A 21,541-nucleotide genomic window follows, 5' to 3' on the forward strand; every position below is an offset into this window, starting at 1 on the left:
TAGATAGAAACATATATTACATACATGTTTCTAATACTATATAAAATGTTAGTAAATATCTCCCCAAGAGGGTGGGGGAAATTTAATCTCTGAAATTGAAAGTTTTTGCCATCAAAAAAGATTAAAATAGCCCTACTTAGAAAAATATGTTCTTGAAATTATAGTTGTATTATATTCTCTTTCAGTTATTTCCATGTGAAAACTTCAATACGACTAGTTTATCACAGTCAGTAAACTTATTCGATGAATACTGAAAAATCTAAACTTACCCAGAGCGATTACAAATAAAAATGCGTGCTACGTCAAAATTATCCGCACCTCTTTCAAAGTTTGGGCTACTACCCAAAGCAATCTTCAGATTCATTGCGATCCATATCAATATTCCAATGGCATCTTTCATAGATAGAGAACAAACAATCCTGCGATTTGTAAGAGCCACAAAAGACCCCAAAGAGCCAAAACAACCTTGAGAAAGAAAAACAAAGAGGGAGGCATCACGCTCCCTGATTTCAAAGTATATTGCAAAGCTATAGTTATCAAAACAGTATGGTATTGGCATAAAAACACACAAATATATCCATGGAACAGAATAGGGCCCAAAAATAAATTCACACACGCATGATCGATTGACTTAGGATTTATGATAAACGAGCCAAGAACATACAGTGGGGAAAGGACAGTCTCTTCAATAAATGATGTTGGGAAAAGCTACAGCCAGATACAAAAGAATGAAACTGCACCACTATCTTATACCACACACAAAAATTAATTCAAAATGGATTAAAGACTTGAATATAAGATGTGAGACCCATAAAACTAGAAAAAAAACAAAGGCGGTAAGTTCCTTGATACCAATCTTAGCAATGATTTTTTAAATCAGGCACCAAAAGCACAAGGAACAAAAGTAAAAATAAAAAAGTGGGGCTACATCAAACTAAAAAGCTTCTGCACAACAAAGGAAACCATCAACAAAATGAAAAGGCAACCTACGGAATGGGAAAAAATATCTGCAGATCAGATGTCAGATAAGGGGGTTAATAAAAATATATAAAGAACTCATATAATTCACTAGGAAAAAAACCCCCACAATTTGATTAAAAAATGGGCCAAAAAAAAAAAAAGTGCAGAGGACCTGAATAGACATTTTTTTAAAGAAGACATTCAGATGGCCAACAGGTGCATGAGAAGATGCTCACTATCACTCATCATCAGGGAAATACAAATCAAAACCACAAAGATGATATCACCTCACACCTGCCAGAATGTCTAGTATCAAAAAGACAAGGAATAACAAGGGCTGACACGGAAAATGTGGATAAAGGGGAACCCTCATGCACTGCTGGCAGGAATGCAAAGTGGTGTAGCCACTGTGGGAAACAGTATGGAGGTTCCTCAAAGAGTAAAAAGTAGAGCTATCCTATGATCTAGTAATTCCATTGCTGGATATTTAGCCAAAGAACACAAAAAGACTAACTTGAAAAGATGCCCCTCTCTAGGCTGACTGCCGCATTAACAATAGCCAAGATATAGAAACAGCCTAAACAGCTATCAATGGATGAATAAAGAAAATGTGCTCTCTCTCTATATATATATACACGATGGATTATTATTCAGCCATTAAAAAAAAAGAATGAAATCTTGCCATTTGCGACAACATGGATGGACCTGGAGGGCATAATGCTCAGTGAAACGTCACATAGAGAAAGATAAGTAACATTTGATATCATTTTTATGTGGAACCTTAAAAAAAAACACAACAACAAGCTATAGATATGAAGTATAGACTGGTGGTTGCTGGAAGCAGAGAGTGACTAGTGGCCAAAATGGGTGAATGGGGTCAAAAGGAACTACCAGTTATAAAATAAATAAGTCATGGGAATGTAATATAAAACATGGTGACTATAGTTAATAACTCTGCAAAATTGTAAATATTGCATATTGGAAATTTGCTAAGAAAGTGTATCTTAAAAGTTCTCAATACAAGAAAAAAATCTTGTGGGGCGCCTTGGTGGCACAGCGGTTAAGCGCCTGCCTTCGGCTCAGGGCGTGATCCCGGCGTTCTGGGATCGAGCCCCACATCAGGCTCCTCTGCTATGAGCCTGCTTCTTCCTCTCCCACTCCCCCTGCTTGTGTTCCCTCTCTCACTAGCTGTCTCTATCTCTGTCAAATAAATAAATAAAATCTTAAAAAAAAAAAAAAGAAAGAAAAAAATCTTGTAAATATGTATGGTGAGGGATGTTAACTCGACTTACCATGTGGTGATTATTTTGCAATGTATATAAATACTGAATCATTATGGTATCCACGTGAAACTAATATAATCTTACATTCCAATTATACCTTAATACCAAAAAATCCAGGCAATTAATAGAACACTTAAATCATAATAGCTGAGTTCAAGTTTAGTCCCTAAAGAATATATTTAGTTTCCTTACTCTGTTATAGTATTCTATGAAATAAATTAAATCAATCTAAACTACTTGACCATTATTTTTGTTACTTATTACAAATTATAAAGTTTATGTTCAAGATTGCATATTGACGTAAGTGCCCTCTATTCCTGGTCGACACCTAACTATCTACAAACATTAATGAGAACAATACTGCCCCAATCAGGTATAATAATTTCTTCCCATTTTATAAAAAAGAACTTCTAACCTCACTCAATAACTAATCGCATTTCAAACAACAGATCTGAAAAAATGTATTAGAGGCACATTTTTTAAAACAAATACAATATGAAAATTTGCTTTTTATGGAGTCAATGAAATTTTGTTTGTATTTTTATGGCTATTTGGTTTACTTTCTTCTTCTGGGCAAGTTTAGTATGCAACTCTCATTCTTTAGACAGTCAAAAACGCACAGACTTGAATTTTCTGAACACTTAGCCTGTTCTTGTTGGTGGAAGACACCACAACTAGCACCATGCAACAACTGTACTAGATTTTAACACTGTCCATCAACAGTTCCATTTTCCTGAGCTTGCGCTTGTTCTTTGGCATTGGCTTAGGGTATAATCCATTTTTCAGAAGGTGTTCCTTGCTGAGGCGAATTTGAGCACCATGCTGAAGCTGGAAAGAGCATAAAGCTTGAAGAGGACGAAGCAAAGTCTGTGAAGATAAAAAAAGATACTAAAATAGTGTCTGTAACAGATCATGATATTGTATCTAGCTTTTTCTTCAGAAAGAGGGATTATGGTGTTTCTTCTATTGTTGGCTTTTAACTATGAAAAGTAATAGACACTCTACTAAATATATGATGATTTCTAAATATAAATTTCTTTTAACTCATACCTTACAGAGCGCTAAGGAATTCCAGTAAAAAGACACAAGTAGCTAATTCTCCATAGAGATGAAAAAGCCCAAATTTAGTTTTATACATTAACATATTCAAATACCTCAAAAAACTTTTGTATTATAATAATTTAATGTGTAACAGAATAAAAGAGACCTTTAGATACAAATTAGTTAATCCAATTTCCTTTTATTTTAAAGGTTTTATTTATTTGAGAGAGAGAAAGAGGAGAGCACGAGTGTGGGAGGAACAGAGAGAGACAGAGAGAAACAGGCACCCCACTTAGCAAGAAGCCCAATGTGGGGCTCGATCCCATGATCCTGAGGTTGCAACCTGAGCCAAAATCAACCGACTACACCACCGAGGCGCCCCTTAATTCAGTTTCAATCACAGACTGATGCACATTTCCTGCTGCCTGAGAACAATCAGATGATGACAGCAATGGGTAAGAGGTTTACTAATTCTCTCGCATTAGGGACCACATACAAGTTAGATATCCCGGTTTTGGTACATTTCAAATAATTCTAACTATATATGTACCTGTCTAAATCCAAATACCTACAGGGCCAATCATATGACATAAACATGTACACTGGGTGGACCCATACGATAACAAAGAACAGTGGAGATTAAAACACAACTACAGCACATGCCCGACCTGAAGTTTTTCAAGTTAAAAAAAAAAAAAAATTCCACTCTGTCACATGTTTAAAACATATTCCGAGTCAGATTCTTTCCTTGGGCCTGAGGCCCCTGATCTAAATCAAATAACAATAGCAAACTTGGGTAAGCAAACTGTTTTTTAGAAATAAAAGGAACAAAGAAAAAAGCTGATAGATTTATCTACCAAAATTTCACAACGTCCATATGAAAATGTATTCTCCCTCATACACAATGTGAATGGCAGTGAAGAGCTTAATATAAACTCTAGTTTGACCCTGAACTCTTAGACACTGTCACCAGCATTTCCTTGTCCATGTTTACTCTTTTTTTCCTTATTAAAAAAATCCAAAATATTATTTAAGGGGGCAACGTATCCAGCTAGTAATGCTAACTGGCTACTGACACAGCCCATATAACGAAGTGCATGTGGAGGTTCCTGCGTGCAGCTTCCAGAGACTCTCTTTAAAACGGGACAGACTCGGGAGGCAGAGGCTTCTGCACTTTCTTCTTGCCTGAAACAGGACTGTTAGGGGTGGGACAATCATCAAGTGACTACATTGCAATCAACATAAAGACTAAAGTCAAATATATCTGATGATGGACAGAGAGACAGAAGAGATCCCCAGCCCTGGGCTGCTCACCTCAGCATTTCTTTAATCCAGGAGAAAAAGAAGCCAGTATATACACCGTTCAACCACTCTGTTACATGCAGCCAAATGTAATCCCTGATATACACCAATGGGAAAGAGACAAACTTCTTGGAAGAGCTCTGCACGCCATTACTGTAGCCCCTTATATATGCTATCATGATTTCTTTTAACTTCTTCAAATAAGAGAGGGAATGTGGAAATGACTATATATTTCTTTACAGAGTCAACACAGACTGACTGGATCCTGAAACATCACCCCTAGAAAGCATACCTAGGACTATATACAGACTGAGATAATGGAAGGTTCTATTTATGACATTTGTTAGATTTTTGATGGACAAAATACTAATAGTCCTATTGGTAAGGGCCTCCAATGTTTCCCTCCTGAAAAGGAGATTCTATCAGTTTCCTGAGGTAATTAAGAGAATGAGTTGTGGAGACAGATCTAGATTAGATTCCCACTCCATCTCTGTGGTGCTCAGTAGTGCTATTCATAAATACACCAGTACTCCATCTGTCAGATTAGGTACGGCCATATCACTTGCTTTGGTTAACAAAACGTGAGTGTGAGTACTGTGCGTCACCTCTGGACAGAAGCTTTAAAAGAATGTATGACTCACCACCTCCGTTTATGCCTTCCTCGATGAAAGGAGAATGACATATCTAGATGGTGCCTCCACCAGCCTGGGCCCCTAAGTGACTACAGCAAGCACAAGCCCCCCGGCCATCCCACAGCACAGACAGTGTGACAGAGGCATAAACCTCTGTTGGGTTAAGCCATTCTGATTTTGCAGCCGCATCTAGCCTTTCTTGACGGGTGTAATCATTACTAGCTACGTGTTGCCAGATAAGTCATATAGCTTCTCCTTGCCATTTTCTTCATCTGTAAAGTGAGGGAAATAATGTCAACCTTACAGAGTCATTGTTAGGTTACATTAAGGGGAATGTGTTTAACATGTGTAGCACACCACGTGGTAATAAATGACAAGGCTTCTGTATAAACTAACATTATATCTGAGGCAATGTGAAGCCATAGGAGAAACAGGCTGGTTCACAGGAACAATAAAAATCCAAAATCCTTCACTTTCAAATTAAGTTCATTTTTAAAAGTTTATTTGGGGGGAAATCAGTGTTTTGTAAATCCTCTGTCTGCAGGTATAAAGTGACAGTTCTCAAGGGACCGTTACTGACCAGCTACTGTTGTCAAGCAGAGAGCTACGGCACTCAGGCCGTGCACAAACCTTTACCCCATTTACCTCTACAGGCTCATAAGATAAAACTTCATAAGTTGAAAAGGTTCTATTATAAAAAAGATCCCTAAGCTCAAGATTTTCAAAGTGTGAAAAGCCCTGGTAAATATTACAATAGCTGAATGAAAATCACCAATCGTCAGTTAAAAATTTTTGTCAATTTATTGGCAAGAATCAGGGGGACAAGGAAGAACAAGGGGATTAATTCTTCTTGAGTTCTTGGGGTCAGGCAATTAACACATGTTATCCCACTCAATTCTCACAACAGTACTAAGAGGTAACTATTTTCGGTATGTGATAGGTAAGTAAACAAGCACAAGGAGATCATGTGAATTGCTCACGGGCAAAAAGTGATGATGTAAGTGATGGAGGTTTAATTCAAACTTGCTTAGCTTACTCAGAGCTACTGTGAGCGTCTGAAAAGATGCTAGCTTTTAGCTTTTCTCATAAAGGACGAGGATGAATCAGCAGACTAAGAAAGCTCTTCTGTGCCAAGTTCTTTATTTTGAGGAGCCCTACCTACCCGTACAGAATAAAGCCAGAAGAAAAATTACTACCCTGCCCCACTGTCTTAATGTTTCATTAGGAGGCCGCTAATAAAAGCTTACTGGGGGAAACACGTATGTCCTAGCCTTCCTCCGCAGGAAAGAGAGAAAATACCTACATTCAGAACAGACGGTAACTGCATTTCTCAGGGGAATGAACTGATGTATTTTTTAAAAATTGTAGCTTGATTCGAACAGGATGGACTTGGGATTCCCCTACTGAGAAAGCTAATTTTTTGCCAGCTGTAATAATAAGTAACTTGGGATGTTCCATTATGCATTTTTCTGCCCCTGCTCCAGCCAAGAATCTTATCAGCACCTCCCAAATCACACGTCTGATTGTCAAACACCCTTTTTCCTCTCCTTGCCACTGAAGTATGACTACTCCTGGTGATCAAAGCAAACAGAAAGAGAACTGTAGGACCTCAATATTACTTTGGGATTTCGTGTGCCATTGGATCCACAGACAACAATAACAAAAGCTGAAGACAGGATGGATCCTGTCGCCATTCTGTGTCTTGAACTTTGCCTGTGGTTGGATATTATACTCAGAACGTAAGATAAGCTTCCTGCTGGAAGGGTACATTAACTAATACCAGAATCATGTATCTTATGAAACTGGGAAGGAAGGAGCAGTAGCAGCACTGGCAGTAGTAGTACAAAAACAATCAAAACCCCTAGCCCTATTGTATCACAACGACATTATTAAATCACCACCACTACCAACAATGTAAGCTTCTGTTCAGAATTGAAGCAAAGATCCAATTCCAATGTAGAAATAAGAGATGTAGGTCCATAGACGATTCTTTCCAGAACCCCAAAGAAGGAGAGGAAATAAAGTTTCAAATCCACAGTCAAAGAATATTACATTTTTCCCTCAAGATTTGAGCTTTTAATGGGTCCTTGGTCTGATGTGAGCTGATCGTAGAGTTTTAAGTCAACAAAAAGGAAAATAGAGAGACTGTACAGAAAGCAAGTTTAAATAATAGCACTCAGTTTCATCTTTCCTTTAAGATGCCCAAAATGAGTATATTATTTTTGCTCAAGAACATATAAACAAAATAGAAAAACAAGTATAGGGGTATATAAAGTGCTATGTTGATAGCTAGATACATGGGAGCCGGTGAAAAGGTTAGAGCAGAGGGAGTTAAGTCAGAAAACACTCTCTGGTCATTTGGGAGAAAGATGTATGGTCCGTCAAGAAATATTTTTCTTTCTCAAAGGAGAGAGAACAGAGAAAGAAAAATTTCCTAGACCCAAAACAAAGTTTACTCACACAGATACACACACAAAAAAGCCTACTCATGAAAGCCTACTTCTTTCAAAAGAAGAAAAGCCTCCAACTCTGACATTTCCCATAGCTTAGGGTAGGGGAGAGGGAAAAATGCAATTCAAGGCTTGCATCTGGCATTCTTTAACTCTCCCTGCTCTGGACGTCTTTGGTTCTTTTTCTTGGTAACCAATCCAATTACTCTGACCTGAGCTTTTAGCCATTACTCAAATTTCCTTCACGGCTAAGGCACACTCTTGTAATAGTACCCACAGAGTATAATGAGAGAGTGAAAGAAGGCAGGAATGAGTACTGTGTATGTGTGTGTGCCAGAAAGAGGAGTTATAAAACTCTATTTAGTTACACTCATTATTACTTTTCTTCTTGAGTTTTATTTATCAAAAATCTTCAGTGATTAAAATACTCTAACAATTTAAGTCTTATTTTGCTGTTCTTTTTTCTTTTGCCTTAAGTGCAAAGTTTCCTACGTGTTCCAAAAGACTGAGATGTTTGTGAGTTCAATGAACATCATTCTTTACCGATGATTATTAAGTATATATGAAATCATCAGGCTTTCATGGAAATTAAATAAAATGATGATTGTAGGTTATAACCTTTTCATATTCTGCAGGCATTTTTTTCCTCAAAAAATTATCTTTTTTATACTCCAAGCAAGTGGTGACTAAGATAAACAGAAAGTTGGTACACCTTCTCAAATAAAAGCACAAATACCAAAAAAAAATGCTCTAAAATATTCTTTTAATTAAAAGAAAAAAGCTGTGTACAAGAAAACACAAAATGCAAAAAGAGAAATACAAAATAATAAAAGAAAAATCTAACCAAAAAACCCTGTATTTAATGTTGTGCTACTTAAAAGCAATTTAGCTTATTACAAATGCTGTTTGCACAGCTTAAAATGAATATTTAAATAATGCAATCTGGATGCTAAACTAGCACAGAAAAACACCAGAGGGGGAGAGAAGGTTATAAATGCACACAAATTTCTATCGCAGATACATTCAATTTGACACCTGAGCTGCAAATTTAACAAGTTATGCATTTCTAAATTTTCTAGATAAAATCTAACCAAACTGCTTACTTTCAAAACCATATAACCTTCCAAAGACATACCTCTTGTATGTAATTGTTTTTCTCCAAAATGGAAAGAGCAGCAGCTGCACATTCCAGTGTAGAAAGGCACCTATTAGTTGGTTGCGTCCGAATTACATACTGACTAGAAATGCTAGTTTTTAGCTGCACCTGAAACCGAAAACAGAATAACAGAATGTAATTTCTGTTTTAAATTTAAAGTTATAAAATCTGTGTTTTAACTACTAACTTCCTTCCCAAATCGCCAGTTTAGAAGTATTAAATGTATTGGGGCACACTCAATGGCTCAGTCGGGTAAGCACCCAACTCTTGATTTCAGCTCAGATCATAATCTCATCAGGATCATGAGATCAAGCCCCATGTCAGGCTCCATGCTCAGCAGGGAGTCTGCTTGAGATTCTCTCCCTCCTTCTTCTTCTGCCCCTTCTTCGCACCCTCCTCACACACTCTCTCTCTCTAAAATAAATAAATAAATCTTTAAAAAAAGAAATATTAAGTATATCAAAATCTTTCATACATAATATCCTTTGATTATTGTTACTGTTAAATAGTCAAAGAGGATAGTTACACATATACCTGACATTGAAAATACATGCAGAATATATGCAAATTCCTACACATCATAAGTAAAAAGACTAATTGACCCCTTCCCAGGGGACCCATGCATGAAAAGGCACCTCACAAAAGAAAATATAAGAAAGGCAAATAAGCACATGTAAAAGTGCTTAACAGGACTGAATGCAAGTTAAAATCACAATGAGATAACATTTCACACTCAATCGAACAGTTAAAATAAAAAAGACTACCACCACCGAATGGAGAGAATATGGAGCAAAGGAAACCCTCAGACATTGCAGTAGAAGTGAAAATAATTTAATTACTTTGGAGAGTTGACAGTTGGGGTATTATTAATTTCATAGTTTAGTCTTTCATTATTTCTTAATATAAACTGATAGGTGTATGCTTGTATGGGGGCAAGTGAGTGTACACACACACACACACACACAAATTTAGCTGAGTGAGACTTGATAATTGACACAGAGTCAGACATGAGAAAGGCAACAGAAAATCAAATGTCAACATTCTGGCCTTTTGATTCCTATTTTAATCAAGTGAAATTCAAGTAATCTTACACTCATAAAGCCATATTCCTAGCCCATACTCTTTACAGCATCACATTTAAAGGTAGATGAGAATTTCAGTTTTTACTCATAAAATATGTAAGCATGTGGAATGAAGTAGTGATGTCTAAGTCTTAACACAGAGGAACTTGATTTTATTATCAGGTGTTCTCTCTCATTTACTATCTCTGAAGCTCCATGAGTCTCTCATTCCTTTAAAGCATTAAATCTCTCTTATATCCATGGAATCTTGTCTCTCAGTCCCCTTCTTCCTTTTTTTTTAATTTTTAAGATTTTATTTATTTATTTGTCAGAGACAGAGAGAGAGAGCACAAGCACGGGGCACAGTAGGCAGAGGGAGAAGCAGGCTCCCTGCTGAGCAGGGAGCACAATGTGGGACTGGATCCCAGGACCCTGGCATCATGACCTCAGCCGAAGGCAGACACCTAACCAACTGAGCCACCCAGGCATCCCTCTTCCTTCCTTATGCAGTCCCCCCATGAAGAGAAATATGGTCCTTCTACTCTGCGTTTTGTTCAAAGAATTCTCTACAACTTGTATCCTTTCTATCCTCAGAGAGAGGAAGGGGGGAGGGGGAGGAGGGGAAAGAGAGGAAGGGAGAAAAGAAAAGTATGCATCATAAAAGATTTACTACAGATGTATTTAGTTTTGGAATACATCCTTTAAAGCATATTTAACTAATAATGTTTTAGAAATAATCATATTAAAATGACTCTGCATTTCTACCAATGTAAAAAATGGAAAATAGATGCAGGGAGGGAAAGAGATGGAGGAAAACGGTTCAGAAACGTGTAATGATAAAAAGAAAGCCTATGATTACATAACCATAAGAATAATTCATAATGTTGATTAACTGTAATTACTAACAGCTTTGATATGTCATCAGGTCAACTAGAAAACATAGTCAGCTACTGCTTTCAGCACTCAAGCCCATCACTGGAGGAATTGATAATAAATATCTGATTACAACTAAAACTTTGGGGAACACGCAAAATTCACAGTGAATTTTGTTAGAAAATACTTGATTTCTATTTTTTTAATTTTTTTTAAAGATTTATTTATTTGAGAGAGAGCAAGAGGAAGGGGTAGTGGGAGAGAGAATCTTAAGCTGACTCCATGCTGATCAGAGAGCACAACTCAGGGCCTGATCTCACAACACTGAGATCACGACATGAGCTGAAAACAAGAGTCGGAGGCTTAACCAACTGAACCACCCAGGCACCCCTGGAATAAATCTGATTTTTAAAAAATAAGTTTGTAAAAAAAATATATTTAAAAAACAAAAAAGAAGCTTATTATTTCGGCAAGGAGTTTTACTCCTTATTATTTTACTTTCTTTTCACTTCTACTCCTTTCATTATTTTCACTTCTACTCCTTTCATTATTTTCACTTCTACTCCTTTCATTATTTTTACTTCTACTCCTTTCATACATGGCTGTATGAAATCTTAGAATTTGGAATTCACCTAATGTTAGAGGACTTCAGAAGGTCCTTCACAAATCATCTCTCCAGGATTTATCCAGTAAACAGATCTATTAAAAGTGTAAATAACTAAGATCTGTCATGTTATCAACGTACATGTTATTAGAGCATGTTAACATGACCTTCTCACAGGATCTATTAGGCTTTTGGGCTGTATCACCTTCATCACTCTTGATCCAGTGAGTAAATGAGCAAGAACAAAAAGAAATCCTGTTGATCCATCTTCTTGAGAAGTCACGGGCTTCATAATAAATAATTTGTCAGAAAGTGCCTGTTCAAGAACTTCCAAGGCAAAAATAACCATTCTAATAAAAGAAAAAATTAATATCTGACTAAAGTATATCAAACCTGACAATAGCTAATCAATTAATCTCAATCAAGTCATTTCATTTCTCAGTTTCTTCCCACCTATAAAAATCATACAGATGGACCTGATGGTGTTAAAACCTATCTTTTAGCAATTAATCCTAATATAGCTAATATTATATATTATATATAATTAATGTATCATATAATTGTGATAATATTGATGTATAATTATTATATAGAAACTTAATTTCCAAATATTAGAAGCCATGATGACTCAAAGAATGCTTCAGTAATTTTGATTTTTTTGGAAGCTGGTTCTCATGGGTTTAAGTTGTTTGACTGCTCTTGATGTAATTTATTCTTTAGGAACAGGAAAATCAGTGGTTGGTTTAGAATTCTCCCAGTATGGATTGTGAGCCTAATATATAACTCCCATTTTAGAAACAGCCAACTCTTCCAGGTCTTATTTCTAGATTTAGCAACAGATCTTTTCCATTGATTCTCTGAATTGGCTAAAATTTGAATTCCTAACAACTCTTCTGTTATAAGGCCTTCCTTTCTTCTCTTCCATTAAATCTTTTTTTTTTTAAAGATTTTATTTATGTATTTGACAGATAGAGACAGCCAGCGAGAGAGGGAACACAAGCAGGGGGAGTGGGAGAGGAAGAAGCAGGCTCATAGCGGAGGAGCCTGATGTGGGGCTCGATCCCATAACGCTGGGATCATGCCCTGAGCCGAAGGCAGACGCTTAACCGCTGTGCCACCCAGGCGCCCCTCTTCCATTAAATCTTAAATATAAATTTAACATACAAGAATACCAGGTAACAGTCTGATGACGATGATAGCTGTTAGATGCCTATAAAAAGGGCTTTTTCGAATGTCTCCTTCCTAGCATATTTTTAGCTGCTTTTGTCACAAAGTGACATGTCATTAAAAATCTGGGTGACACAGCATGTACAGTGATTTAGTAATGGCTTTTAGGGCCATAAAAAAAGTAAATATCCAAGGCAAGAACATGCCATGGCTTCTCTGCATAATATAACATAGGCATTTTTTAAATAATTTACTATACTATAAATTAGTTAATTCTTTTGTCAAAAAAAATAAACTTAAATAAGACCTCAAAATTAAAATTTTAATTCACACCTTCAGGCCCCATAAATGTTGTATTTTTATAATTTGATGGTGATTACTTGTTATCTGTACTCAGGCTATTTTAAGCCAAGTTTCATTACTATATAAAACTATTGTGCTTCTCATTTATTAAGAATCACAAGACATTCTAATCACTTGATCAGCCTCCTTGTTACAGGGTTCTAGGAAAAGCAATCTATTTTACAGTTGTTTCCTGAAACAACTCTAGTCTGGAATGGGCTGAAATAAACTCCCTTTTAGTAGCATCCTGAAGTCTTCACCACTGGAAGACACACGTAAAAACCCTCCTTTCTTCAGCAGCCTTTCTTCTATGACCTTCCACAAGCAAGATTCATCATCTGAGCCTGCGAGCGAACCTCTGAAAGAGAGGCACTAAATCTTTTCTCCTCGCCTCAATTTTTCAATCCCCTTCATTCCTTTCATTCCCTTGGTTTAATTCAACAGTATGATTTAATAGTGGTAAGAGTCTAACTTTGGCATCAGACAGTTGCCAGTTCTAACAGAGACTTAGCCACTTATGTTCAAACTTTCGTGCACTTACTGGACACTAAGTGCCCTTCCAGATAATGCGCACGTATTGTCACTTTTAATACTCACAGAGACCCTATGAAGTAAGTACTGTTATGATCTCCATTGTACTGAGGACAAAACGAAAGCACAGAGGGTGAAGTCACTAACTCAAGGTTCTAAAATCAGGCCTGGTGGAGCAGACACATGAATCTACAAAGTCTTAGTCAAGAATGGAACTCTATCACCAAGCTAATAATTAAAGGTTAGGCAAACCTCAACACACGAAACAAATAAAAACAGAGCTATTCTTGTGGAAAGCAAGACTGAGGCACCCCCCCCTCAAGAATTTTAGGGTTCTTCTGAACATGGTTTTAAAATAATGATATAAAAGGAAGGGTCTTCTCCTATACAATTATCAAAGTTACTCATAAATACCAGTATCCATGCCTTGCTCCAACCCTGCCACACTCTGAACCCTGCAAAATAGTGTGTATGGGGGCGCCTGGGTGGCCTTCGGCTCAGAGCGTGATCCCGGCATTCTGGGATTGAGTGCCACATCAGGCTCCTCTGCTGGGAGCCTGCTTCTTCCTCTCCCACTCCCCCTGCTTGTGTTCCCTCGCTCGCTGGCTGTCTCTCTCTCTGTCAAATAAATAAATAAAATCTTTAAAAAAAAAATAGTGTGTATGAATTGGGAGGCCAAAGGCACAACTAAAAGCATGAGATGGGGAGTTAGACACACCTAAATTTAAATCTGAATAATAGCTGTTATGACCGCCAACAAGTTTCTTGAACTCTCAGAGCCTAAAACATTAACAACTTCAGGGGACGACTGTGCTTTAAAGGAGCTAGTCTCTATGAAGTGTTTAGCAATGTGTGCCCTACAGTAAGCAGGCCACCCAGGCAAAGAGGGTGAGGAGGGTGGTTTTACTGATGCAGCTGATGTGAATCGGGTTGGTGGTGCTGGTGGTGATTCACAATGCTTTCTTCATCATCTAATGAACAGGTGCAAAGCTCTCCGATTTACTGCAATAAAGCCAGATGAACAGCCTGGCCAAGGGTGTGGATGAGATGGAATTTAGGACAGAGCCAGAAGTTAACTTTTACAGGATGGAAGAAGAAAAGCTAGGGAATAGGTAGAGAAGAAGAAAGAGGTTTTACTGAATACCAGAGAAGTACAAGTCACTTTGCCAGGTAAATAAAATATTCCTGGAGTTAGAAGCCTGTAAAGAAAGAAAGAAAAGAAAGAAAAGAAAGAAAAGAAAGAAAGAAAGAAAGAAAGAAAGAAAAAAAGAAAAAGAGACAGAAATATTTTCACTCAAGATATTATTTACAGACAAGGAAAATACTAGATTTTTACTCTTTCACCTTTGAAGTATGTGATCTGAGAATCATTAAAAAGTGTCATCATTCCCGAAATAATTAGATCTTGTATCCCTATATCTTAGGTATTTCTTTAAAACACTCCCACACAATACTATGTAACAAAAGATAGGCCAATAATTTGTAAGGATTTTTGAAAATCACTTTTAAAAGAAAAAAATTTTCATTTCTTGCATGAGCTTGCATGATTATTTTGTCTGCCTAATGCTTTCTACATATTTCCTCCTCTTCCTATACTTGTTTATGTGTGTGACTTATTGGTAATGTTTAATTGATTTTACGACAGTGCAGACAGACATAAAAAAGTGTTGGTTAACAATAGGTTGCTCTGTTCCTGTGAACAATACAGAGAACAGGATACCTAAATAGTAACAAATTATGGGTTGCAGAGTATCAGAACTGGGTATATTTATAACCAATTACTGGACCTTTTTGTGTACAACTGAACCAAATATGTAAAAGTTTAAATATCTATATACCACTGTCTCAATTACAGTATGTATTTTATTGAGCAACAATGGCAAAACCCTAAAAAAAAGGAGACATACACTATGTTCACAGGATGGAAAACTAAATACCGTAGAGATGTTAATTCTCAAAATTTGACTTCTGAGTGAATGTAATCTCAGTACAAATCCGAAGAGGTTTTTTTGTGTGATTTCGTAAAGCTGATTCTGAAATTATATGTTAATGCAAAGGGGAAAAGTACCAAGATATTCTGGAAGAACACAGTAGAAGAACTTGCTCTACCAGTTAGACCGAGCGTAAAGCAACACTAATTAACAGTGTGGAGTTTGCACAGAGACGTATAAAACAACAGAAAAGAATTTAAAGCCTAGAAATAGATTCTCACATAGGTACAAAAGTGATATATGACAGAGGCGGCCCCAACGCAGAGTTTTATACTGGCATCTTCAGTGAGTGGCGCTGGGACAATAAATGTGCAATAATCCAGGTAGCCATATGGGAGAAAAAAATGAAATTAGACCCATAGCTCACACCAAACAAAAAATCAATTACAGATAGATTAAATACAAACATAAAAGATAAAACTGCAAACTTTTAGAAGACAACATAAAAGAATACGAGAGAGAGGAGGTAAGAATGAACGTTGTAACACAAAAAAACATTAACCATGAAAAAAAAAGGACTGAGAAATTCAACATTAAAATCTAAAATTCCATTTACCAAGGCACAGTATAAAAAGAGTGAAAAGACAATATATTTGCAATATACACGACTGCCAAATGGCTCAGATCCAGAATAAAGAACTCCTAGAAACCAATAAGGAAAAAGTCAAAAAGCTGAAAGAAAAATGGCTAAGAGATGTTAATACACAATTCAACAAAGAGAACATCTAAGTGGCTAATAAACATATTAAAAAGTGTTAAACCACATTAATAAATATAAAAAGTAAATTAAAACAAAATGAGAAGCTACTACACACTCATCAGATGGGCAAAAAATTTAGAACACTGACATTACCAAATGTGAGAGAGATCAACAGCCATACATCGTTGGTGGGAACGTAAACAGTTACAATCACTTTATAACAATTTGGTTCAAACTAGTAAAACTAATATTATGCTTAACCCATGACCCATCTAGTTCATTTCTAGGTGTACACTGAGAGGAATTCTTGCATATGTGCATCAAGCTCTATGTACAAGAACACTCACAGCAGCACTTATCATAATAGCTCCAAGCTGAAAACAACCCCAATGTCTACCAATAACAGGACACACAGTAATATATCCACATAATGGGATATTATACAGCAATGAAAATGAGCAAAGTACAGGTACGTACAATAACATGGATGAGTCTTAAAGATATAAAAGTGAAGAAAGACAATATACAAGAGAGCATACCTAGTATGGTTTGGCTTCTAAACCGTTCAAAATTTAGGCAGAACTATAACATTTAGGGATACATATATATAGAAATAGAAAACAAGGAAGTAACTACAATAAAGGTCAGGATACTATTACCTCTGGAGGTAAGAAAGAAGGTACTGAAGGAGGTAGTGACATGTGGTAGGACGGGGGACTAGGCTTTTTGGGGTGCCAATAACATTCTATTTCTTGATTTAAATGGTGGCTATATGAGCAGTATTTTTTTACTGTAAACATGTTTTATGAACATCTGAAAATAAAACATGTCATTAAAAATTCTTGTTATAAGCCTTAGTTCAATAAATATTCCTTCCTTATTATTAGAAGTTTTGTATAGCACAAAACATTAAAATCAAACTAGAAAACAGAGAATAGCTGTTAGTAATTAGCTGTGTAACCTTGGGGAGGTTACTTACTTTTCAAGTTCTTACTTCCCTAATAAATAAAATAAAAGATTTAAACCTATCTCTCAGACTCTTTCAAGTTCTAAAATTCCTGGATTCCCATCACTCGTTGAAAACTATTAGGGCCCTGATTAAACCTCATATATGTTTCCATTCTTCACTGAACAAGCAAAGTGGAAAAAGTTGCACATGCAATTATTAAATAGATCTATGTGCAAACATAATATTATTTCACTAGTATTTAAAGACCAATAATCAGCCAAACTGTGACCCTGAATCACTATCTTCTTGTCAGTACAACAGAGTGCTAGGGATATAAATAGCTGCTGATTAATAAATAAGTTTTTAAAACTCAAATATGCAATAACCATTCTGTCCGAGAGCCGAAAAAGTGTTAAAGAGAAATACAATCTGGATCTATTATGTGGCGTTGTGGAATCTAATTTTATTAAGACTAATGTCCATGCAAGTGTCGTCAACATATTGAGATGTTACATGATGCCTATCCTTGTTCTGTTAATTATTTTCTTAGACTATTTAAGAGAGCTAGTGAAATCCAAAAAGTGAACTGGTATTTCTTAAATGAATCCATTCCAACACAATCTGGACACCATAAAGTACTGTATGATAGCCATTAATGATACAGTACGTTCTCCCCAGCAAGATGGCATAATTCTGTCAACTTTGTAGTTTGAAATATACATACATAAACGTTAGATGCTGAGTTTGACAAATGAATTTGTGTTTAGCAACACATATACAGCTCAAGAATCCTCACCCCAAAAAGTGGTCGAACCATGAGAACCCCAAGGGAGAATGAAAAGAACAGGGGAAAAAAATAGCAAGTGGAGAATTCTTATCAAATTACAGAGATTTCCTTACTACTCAGTAAGAAAAAAATTCTGATTTCAAATCAAAACTGAATTTTCCCAAAGCTCATCATTTATCTTTTCAAGTGATTTAAATGAAAATTCTATTAGATGGTTAATCAAAACAGTGGCATGTTAATTCCACACTTCTTTGTGGAAAGCATTAGTTCCAATAAAAGTATCACCACGATGATATGCAATATTTAACAAATTGTGGTTTATTGTTATGTTGTTTTTCACCATCTGCTTAATGAAAGCTTCTCCTGTAGTTTAACTTACTATTATCTTATTAAGATTCCCATCACTTCCTTAATCCATATAAAGGTTGTCTGTGTATATTTAATTTACTGGCAATTTCTAGAACCTAACTCCATCTTTATTAATTAGTTCTTTTCCTACTAGACATAGGTCAACATTCTAAGACAGACATAGACACACAAAGTCTGTGTCACTGTTAGCATGACTTCTATTTTTAAAATACTTTCTCTCCAATGACAGCACTCACTTCCAAGTCACCATCATTTCTAGCCCAAATCTCTGCAGATGCCGATCTGGACATCCTGCTTCCACTTTAGGCTTCTTGTAAATCATTCTCTACATGACAGCCAAGTAAGTGATTGTTTAAAAAAATAAACTGATCACATTATTACTCCAAGTGAAATCCTTAGCCGGCCACAAAGCAAAATCCTTCACGTCGGCTATAAATCACCCATGGTGTCAACACTAGCCTCTCCCACCTCTGTCACTATAGACCAGCCAGACCAAGTACAGAAACTTCTGGACTCTTCTCTTTACTTGGCTAACTACTACTTGTCCTTCAGTTCTCAAATGCTAGAGAGGTCTTCGTGAACCTCCATTTTCAATCAAACCCCCATTTTAAAACACTCTTTATATTCCATTCACAGATTTAATACTTTAATTTGCAATTATTTACCGATCTCAGCTGCTATTTGTTTCCACACAATGTAAGCTCCATTAGGACATGGACTGTCTATTTTACTTACCGCTGTATTCTAGTCTAAAGAACAGTGCCCATCACAAGGGCTAGTGTTCAATAAATAGGGGTTGAATTAATGACCAGTGATCATCGTGTATTTTTAGAAAATACACAACTTATAGTTGTAAATTCAAACCCAGCAGTGAATATATAAATTTAGGTGGGTTTGTGAGTTTACTAGTGAAGCAGAGGTGGCAATGAGAAATGGAGAATAAAGATCTATATAAAGAGGTTAGGGATTTGTGTCTGATTTGAACTTATAAAGTTGATAAACAACTACTTTAGCCAATTATTAATTTTTACATAGAAAAGCTAGAATTGGGAAGCAAATATTATTAATCATAGTTTAACCTCATTTGAGGGAACTTAGTCTATAAAGTAAGGAGAGCCTACTGATGACACACAAATCCTATAAGATCTAGAATTCTAGCCAATTGTTCTTAGTGTAGAAAAAAGGAATACACTTCCATTTAAGCTGAGAAATCTATAGAAAGCCCTTAGATTTTATGAACCAAATATTAAGTGTGTTTAGTTATAAAATATGTAGTGCTTATCCAATCCTCTTCTTGGAATATTAAAAGGATCACTTTCTTTTATTCTATGCATTCTAACATCATTTTCTATAATGCAAATTCTAAATATTTTTGGCAATTTCTTTTGGGATAAAGGAAACATTCAACCAGAGTAAACTCAGCATGTTATTGAAATCTACATCAAGAACATAAATAAATTATCTCTTCCAAACATTTTGCTTTAATTCAAAGTGACATTTTTAGAGCGCTCATTTGGAGAAAAAAATTCTAAAGGGAATAAATGTCATGCAATTTTTTAAATTGCACAGTCCTATAAGGAAAATACATGTCAGAAAAATCTTTTCTACAACTGTTGTATTTGTCTAATCACATATATATGCACACACACTCAAACATATTTATTCTACCATAAAAACGAGATACTAAAAGCTTCTAAATTGTCAACCGAATGTATGTGTCAGGCTGGTATCATGGAAAGCCAGTGTTTCATGATCAATTATATCATTTATATACTTCTAATACATTTAACATTCTTTACATAGTAAGAATTTTTTTAAATATACATTTTAAATAACCAGAGAGACTCTGTTTTAATAGCCACAGAATTTACATTTTGTTCCCTTAAAATTACAATGTTTATATTCTTTTACCCTAACTTTTCGAAGTAACACATTTACATTTGGCTATAGGTTATTTTTAAAATTCTAAAAATGAAAGTGTTAGGCAGACAGAGGATATTTGTGCACAACTTATACGCTTTTGCTCAGTGTGACTGGTTTTTGGAATTGTTTAATAATATTACATATGAGTGGATAAGTACTCTATCTGTAACAACATGGCATATATTAATAGTTTTTTGAGCACTCAAAGGTCATCATTAGTCCTAAATTTAGCTGTACATTATACCAGTATATAAAACACTAACCCAAATTTGGACGCATCAAAATTCTAATGAAAGATAATGATGCTTATCTAAAGTCTGAAAAGAAAATACTGGGTCTAATGATTTTCAATAACAAGTATCTTTAGTATTAAGTCCGACATTAGAGCTTAATAGGATAGCATATAACTCAAGGTCACCATCTTTATTAGCAACACATCAGAAAAATTTTGCATTTGTGCTTACTTTTTATAATCATCAATGTCTTTTCTAAATATAAAAAATAACACATTCATTATAAAAGATGTACAAGATTAAGAAATGCGTAATATAAAAAGTGAAGGTACCTTGTAATTTCACTACCCAGAGACAATGACTATTACTGTATAGTATTTATTCTTCCAACACCTTAATTTTAATATGTAATTATGAAATTTTTAATATCTACAAGAGAAAATACATAATATTTGAGTTATGAAGTACAAGACTAAAACGAACATCCCTGAATCTTCTAATAAATCTTTAAGAAACAGAATATAACCGAAATGATTGACACTTCCAGGACACTCCTCTCAGTATACTCCACACACTCACTGCAATACAGACAGACAGACTGACGGGTACAGGCATAGAAAGATCCACGCATCCAATCTCACTTAAAAATGTTCACAATAAAACAGAAGTTCTCCTAATCAACTTGACCTCCTCTGAGCTAACCACTACTCTAAATTTTTTATCATTCTCTTATTTTTAGGTATCCTAAATAAGACATTGCTCAACTTTGATTACTTTCAAGCTTTATAGAAAAGGTAATTTTTCTTCCATGACTTGTCTTTTTAAGAATATTATAATTCAGGGATTCATCCATATTGATTCCTATAGCTGCCATTCTCTCATTTTCCTTTCTGTCTGACAGCATCCCTGTTTGCAGACCTGTTACAGTTTATGTATTCATTGAAACATAGGAGTTATTAATTTGCTATTATAAACAAAATAATAAAAATCCATGTGCCCTAGTGCAGAAGCTTCCCTAGAGTACACACGTAGGAGTAAGGCCGAGAGCAAAGTGTTGGGTTATTATACTTTCTGCATCAAACAATGACAAATGTGCTCCAAAGTAGTTCTATCTTACACATTCTTCAGCAGGGAATCCGAGTTCCATTTGCTCCATATCATCACCAACATTTGCTATTATCAGATGT

General features: G+C 35.6%; 1 protein-coding gene across 1 annotated transcript in view; it reads right to left on the minus strand.

The window, feature by feature from the left end:
- Positions 1-622: 622 nt before the first annotated feature.
- Positions 623-21,541, minus strand: part of DTWD2 (DTW domain containing 2) — a 94,082-nt gene continuing 73,163 nt past the window's right edge. Inside the window, exons 5-6 of the mRNA XM_057307492.1 lie at positions 8,804-8,932; positions 623-3,110 (exon numbers count right to left, since the gene is read on the minus strand). Of these exons, the coding sequence (XP_057163475.1) occupies positions 2,940-3,110; positions 8,804-8,932 (300 nt within the window). The 3' untranslated portion in view covers positions 623-2,939. The remainder of the gene's footprint in view (positions 3,111-8,803; positions 8,933-21,541) is intronic.

This window comes from Ursus arctos, unplaced genomic scaffold (genome assembly GCF_023065955.2).
Source record: "Ursus arctos isolate Adak ecotype North America unplaced genomic scaffold, UrsArc2.0 scaffold_5, whole genome shotgun sequence".
Lineage (NCBI taxonomy): Eukaryota > Metazoa > Chordata > Mammalia > Carnivora > Ursidae > Ursus > Ursus arctos.